We start from the raw sequence: 5,947 nt of genomic DNA on the forward strand, positions 1-5,947 counted from the left end.
CTCGCCACCGACAAGAGCAATGGCAAATTGTCGTGAGGGAGCCACGGACGAAAACGGCGTCGGGCCACGCAACCTCACCACCGACGAGGTGTGGGCATTGTACAACAACTGGTACCTCGCCTGACATGCGACTCACATCGAGTTGGAAGCTCAATCAGCATCGTCATTCCTCATGCGCCTCAGTCGAACACCTTGCAGTGGATGCGCGAGATGAATGCCCACAACGAGACCCTTAAAGCAGAGGTGCAAGTTAGTCCTCTTTCTAGTACTCCGTATGTGCTTAACAAAAACCATTTTAGTTTTCTAACTACTTTTCTAAACGTTTCACACGGTACATGCTCTAAGGACGCGTTCACGGAGGTGTTGAGGCGCGACGTCAGCGAGGGCGAAACCTAGGAGAAACTGATCATGCGCTGTGATCTGCGCGTGTAAGCCTGGCGACCGACGGGCCCGCGCGCACAAAGGTACTACGTGCATATATACCCATACCCCACGAACGCTCAGGACGGATACCAGTGCACCACCCACAAGCCTTCCATCACTCACGGATCTTTACAACCGCCCCGCTCTCTCGATCTTCTCTTCTGTTGCATCCTCTACCCCTCTCATCGGCATCTTCCAAAGCCCAATTAAAATCTCTCTCTCTCTCCGGCTCCGCAGCCACCTTTCCCCTCTCCTGGTCGGATCGAAATCCATGGCCGCCAAGACCGCGGTCGCCGCTGCAGGTGAGTTATATCCGCCCGCCGTACATGGCTCTGTTTGAAGCCTCTCGCGCTGCCGCTCACCGCAGTGCGTGTTCCGCGTTCAGGGGGCAAGCCGAAGGAGGAGGAGCTGTCGTCGTCGGCGGCGGCCATGGCGGACGTGTACAACCACGAGCTCACGCCGCTGCAGAAGCACGTCGCCTTCTTCGACCGGAACAAGGACGGCGTCATCTACCCCGCAGAGACCTACCAAGGTAATCAACTCGCCCACCCACACCACACATCTCTTTCTTGCTACCAACAAATATCTACACATTTTCTTGGATGCCTGAGATCGATCGATCGGCAGCTGTGTGTCGTGGTCCTGAAATGGAGCTCGCTTCGTGGCAGGGTTCCGCGCGATCGGCTGCGGGGTGGCGCTCTCCGCATTCAGCGCCGTCTTCATCAACGGCCTGCTAGGGCCCAAGACGGTACCGGTAAGCACGCGCAGCCTCTCGTTTTCTCGCTGATCATCATCTCTCTCTGTGGGTCACGAACACGCGCGCCTTCACTGTTATACTACTGCTCTTGGTGGGCTAGTTGCTTTCAGAGTTAATAGTTTTGCTCTGTTGCCTTGGTTATTTTGCCTAGTACTAGTTGCTTTCAATTACTGTAGTTCTCAAGGTTCCAGTGCACGATAGTACAGAGCAGCAGAGACTAGCCGGACCACCTGAAAACTGTTGTGCCAAGTCCTAATTAAATACTCGCACCAAATGCCAAATACTCCAATATTCTCTTCATTGGCTACATAGCCCAGATTAAGGATTGTTGGGATTAGCCTATGACTTCGTCTACTCCAAAATGCCAGACGCAGATCGTTAGGTCCCACGACCTTGCATACTGACGCGGCTACAATCACACAAGTTTACAGCGTCTGCATTATAAGCAGTTTAATCTCGTCTGCGGGCACACACATGAACTTCTGACAGTACTACGTACGTCGTAGACGTCATGTGGGTCACTGTTGGCACAGAACGGCAAAGAGCAAATAAACTGCCAAGAATTAGGTACGCCTTCTGCAACGAGACAAACAAACTTTATGAAAATCAATTGTGTTTTCCTTTTCTTATTGAAGCTGGCAAGTACTACGAACATGTAAGCACGGCCATATAGGTCTATCCTTTTAAGCAATAAATAAACCTTCCATTATCGAGAAAGCTATATGGTCGATACTATTCTTTAGCGGTTGTGCAAAGTTGAGGCGTTGTTTAAATTGTATATTGGTCACTAGTGGAAAACGGGGCTATAGGCCCGGTCTATTTGGGCCTTTAGTCCCGGTTTCCAAACCGGGACCAATAAGGCGAGCTAAAGATGCTCACTTTAGTCCGGTTCAAAGTTGCACCGGGCCTAAAGGCTGCGCCACGTGGGCTGCTGGCGCGCGTCGAGGAAAATACCCTTTAGTCCCGGTTTATAACACAAACCGGGACTAAATGTTATTTCATTATTTTTTTTAATCTATTTGGTTATGTCCAATTATTTTTCGCTCCTCTTTTTTTTCTATTTTTTCAGAATTTCTAGTATTTCAGTTATTTAACTAGTTTAGTTTCTAACTACACTTAATCTCTAACTACGCTTAATCAATAGTCAAATTACTTACCCGTGGTCCAACTTCCCGCTCGGTCACCCATCCTCCCACTACTCCAAAGCACTAGCACGCTTAACTTCCAAGTTCCTTTCCCATCCCGCTTCCAAGTGCTTCGCGCGCATGTTGTGATACTAGTATCATATCGATCCTATTAACATGTTGGTCGATGTCACACTTATTTATTATTCGAATTACAAATAATTATTTTAGTAAACAAAACTAATGACGTAATAACATGTTGTGGTAATGGTATTATAATTTTAATTTTTTTAATTTGTATTATAATAGTTTTTTAATTTATTATTTTTTAATATTTTTTGCCAAACTTGAAAATTTGAAAATCTAAAAATTGGCTAACTTTATGTTAAGTAATAGTAATCTTTATGCATGATGTAATTATTATTTTAAAAAAAAATAAAAATATAAAATTCCGAATTTCTGGCAAAAACTAAAATCTTCCTGCTTTCATATTTTCATTTGGAATTTTGAGAATCTAAAAATTGGCTAACCGGGTAAACCCCGGTAAATTCGGATGTAACTTTTTCCCACGATGATTTTGATATATTACACGTTTTTTTTCGACGTCGTATGCAAAAGTTAATGCGGTTTTACCATTTTTCAAACCTTTTTTGCAAAAAAAATGAAAACTCAAATTTGTTAATTTTCCCTAATAGTAGGTTGCATAACATACAAGAATCTGAAAAGATTTTATTTTTTAAATTTTCTATCATTTTCTTTTATATTTTACAGTGTTAAAAAAGGCGATCCACGGGGGGGGGTGTGGAGGTGCATGGGGAGGCAAAAACCCTTTAGTCCCCCTTCGTATTACGAACCGGGACTAAAGGGTAGACCTTTAGTCCCGGTTGGTAATACGAACCGGGACTAAAGACTTTTGCCCCATAGACCACCCTTTAGTCCCGGTTCGTAATACGAAGGGGGACTAAAGGGTCCAAACGAACCGGGACTAAAGGGTTTTCATGATGAACCGGGACCAATGCCCCCCATTGGTCCCGGTTTGGTTCAAAACGGGGACTAAAGGGTGGGACGAAAGGCCTCTTTTCCACTAGTGGGTGTTGCTACTTGTGAGTAACAAAGTAGCGCCATTTAGCGAAGAAAAAAAAATCGAATGGCCAACAATAGTATTGCTCTTTCATGGGCGTGCATTCCACGTGACCATCTAGAAACTGACCACTGTGGTTCAAAGCTGAAAAGAAAATATCGGTATGACTTTCGAAAAGCAAGAACGGGCCGGTGTTAATTGGTTGTATCTTGCGATAACATAAAAAAAATGGTTGTGCCTTCTCGTGGCCATCTAGAAGCCATTGCTGTTTGAAAACTACCAACAACAAATGGTTATTTTGCCTTTCCGGACAAAAGCAAGGATGAAAGTAAACCAGGCGCATCTCGTGGTAATGTAAAACCGATGCTGCCGCAAGCTTGGTTCAGAGTTTTCATCGACTGAGTGCCATATGACTAGACAACTCCCAGCTGAAAACCAAAACATATGATTCCTAACGTGAAGGCATGTACATGCCAACACACATCGCAACTGGAAAAGGTACACCAAAATTATTTGCCACAAAGGAAAGCGAACCACTGAGCAAAGTAGCCGAGTCAGGCTTTCAGGTTCATCGATCTCTTCAGACTTTACAGCATGACTTCGAAACAGCAACACGAAATTGGGACTGCTACTGATTAAAAAAAAGTGAAAAGCTGATCGAATCGTTAACTGTTGTTAACCCTACCGTGTTGCTGCTGTGCTGCAGGAGAACATGAAGGCTCCAGCTTTCAAGTTCCCCATCTACGTAAAGCATATCCACAAGGGCAAGCATGGGAGTGATTCGGGCGTGTACGATGCCCAAGGAAGGTACTAACTATTATTATATACTCATATTACCATGTGCCCAATCGCTCTAGGACAGGTCATGCCAGTATGCCACCAATGGAAGAATTAACCTTGTGTTTTGGTATTTGCTTTTGACTCTGCTTTACAGAAGGGATCTTAGATAAAAAATATGCCACACAATTAACTGAAGATTATGAAAGTAATGAGATAGACATAGAGATGTGAATTGGAGTACTTTCAAAAAGAAAGAAAAAGAATTGAACCAACTTTACGACTACCAAACAGATCTTTATATGAAAGAGAGAGCAAGAGGTTAAGGGTAGCAGATGGGACTGGTATCTTGTATCAGTTCTATTCCCCTTTGTCCAAACTCCGAAGGAAGAGATGCCACAGTGCGACACACTCAATAATTAACTACTTCCCAATGTGAGACACATGAGATCAAGGTATTGTCGACTGCATGCTGAAGTGCTAGGGTGGTACAAAAGTCCAACTGCCGATAAATTACACTGTACTCAGATCTAATTTTATATTGGAAGGAAAGACAATAATAAAATTTTGAAGAATTGGCTAGCTTACTAAGAGGTGCAAAAATATGACGCAGTAGGCTAGCATGGCTCCATGCTTGCTATAACCTTACAGTCTGCCCCAACCTGTAGGTTTGTTCCTGAAAAGTTTGAGGAGATATTCAAGAAGCATGCCCACACCAGGCCTGATGCCCTCACAGGCAAAGAGCTGAATGAGTTGCTTCAAGCAAACAGGGAGCCCAACGACATGAAAGGGCGGTAAGTTTGACTTCATCTGGAGTATGAACAATGGAAACGTGAGCATTGTTCTTTTGAGCTTATATATTTTTCTCTGGATAAAACAATTGCAGAGTGGGTGGCTTCACAGAGTGGAAAGTTCTCTACTCACTGTGCAAAGACAAGGAGGGTTTTCTTCACAAGGAGACTGTCAGGGCAGTCTACGACGGCAGCCTCTTTGAGAGGTTGGAAAAGGAGAGGAAGGAAGCTAAGGAATTTGCCAAGAAGAAATGATGAAAACTCACCTGATAGCCTTTAATTTGTGGTTGTGTCCAAGTATTTGTAATTATGGTGTGCTCGTGAGTCTGGTTTCCAAAATTAATGATGTATCTTAATTTCATTTGTTTCATGTTTATGGATTGAGGTTGAAAAGCTGATTCTGAAGATATTAATTGCAAAAAATGTAAATTGGGAAGTTCTCTGTTCACATTTCATTTTACTTTTCACATCTTATCACTAGTCTTGCTTATTTATTTATCCACAAACAGCTGATTTGTAAGGTACTAGGGAATTTCTATATCATCTCTCGATTCACAGATACAGGAAGAGGTTTGAATCAAGCCGATCTCAGATCCAGCCTATTCTCTCCTTCTACGGCACGGACTCACTGAGTCGTGTTCATCGTTTCGTAAGATCCAAGCCAAGTACAGCACCGGCGCTCAGGCCTTAAGTACAGGAGACGTTCACTCACACACACGTTACAAGCTCACTTGGCCCACTGCGGCCCAAGCAGCCACCCAGGTAACTTGCGCGTCCTTGTGGGCCTGGTCTTGGTTTCCCCCTTGTCATCTGGAGGCCCAGCAACGGTGTGGCTCGTGCCTTGAGGTACCAGGTTGCTGACATTCCCCCCCCCCCCCTCTTGTTCACCTGCTTGTCCCCAAGCAGGTGCATGCGGAAAACGCTGCTGAAGCTCTTCCATATCTTCCCAGGTTGCGGACGAAGTCGGAGCTCCACTCCATTGTACTAGGACTTG

General features: G+C 44.6%; 1 protein-coding gene across 1 annotated transcript; it reads left to right on the forward strand.

The window, feature by feature from the left end:
- Positions 1-527: 527 nt before the first annotated feature.
- On the forward strand, positions 528-5,373 carry LOC124660274 (probable peroxygenase 5). Its single transcript, XM_047201264.1, has 6 exons — positions 528-725; positions 809-955; positions 1,092-1,177; positions 4,092-4,192; positions 4,831-4,956; positions 5,049-5,373. The coding sequence occupies exons 1-6, from the start codon at positions 695-697 to the stop codon at positions 5,206-5,208; spliced, it is 651 nt and encodes a 216-aa protein (XP_047057220.1). The 5' UTR covers positions 528-694; the 3' UTR covers positions 5,209-5,373.
- Positions 5,374-5,947: the final 574 nt, after the last annotated feature.

This window comes from Lolium rigidum, chromosome 1 (assembly GCF_022539505.1).
Source record: "Lolium rigidum isolate FL_2022 chromosome 1, APGP_CSIRO_Lrig_0.1, whole genome shotgun sequence".
NCBI lineage: Eukaryota > Viridiplantae > Streptophyta > Magnoliopsida > Poales > Poaceae > Lolium > Lolium rigidum.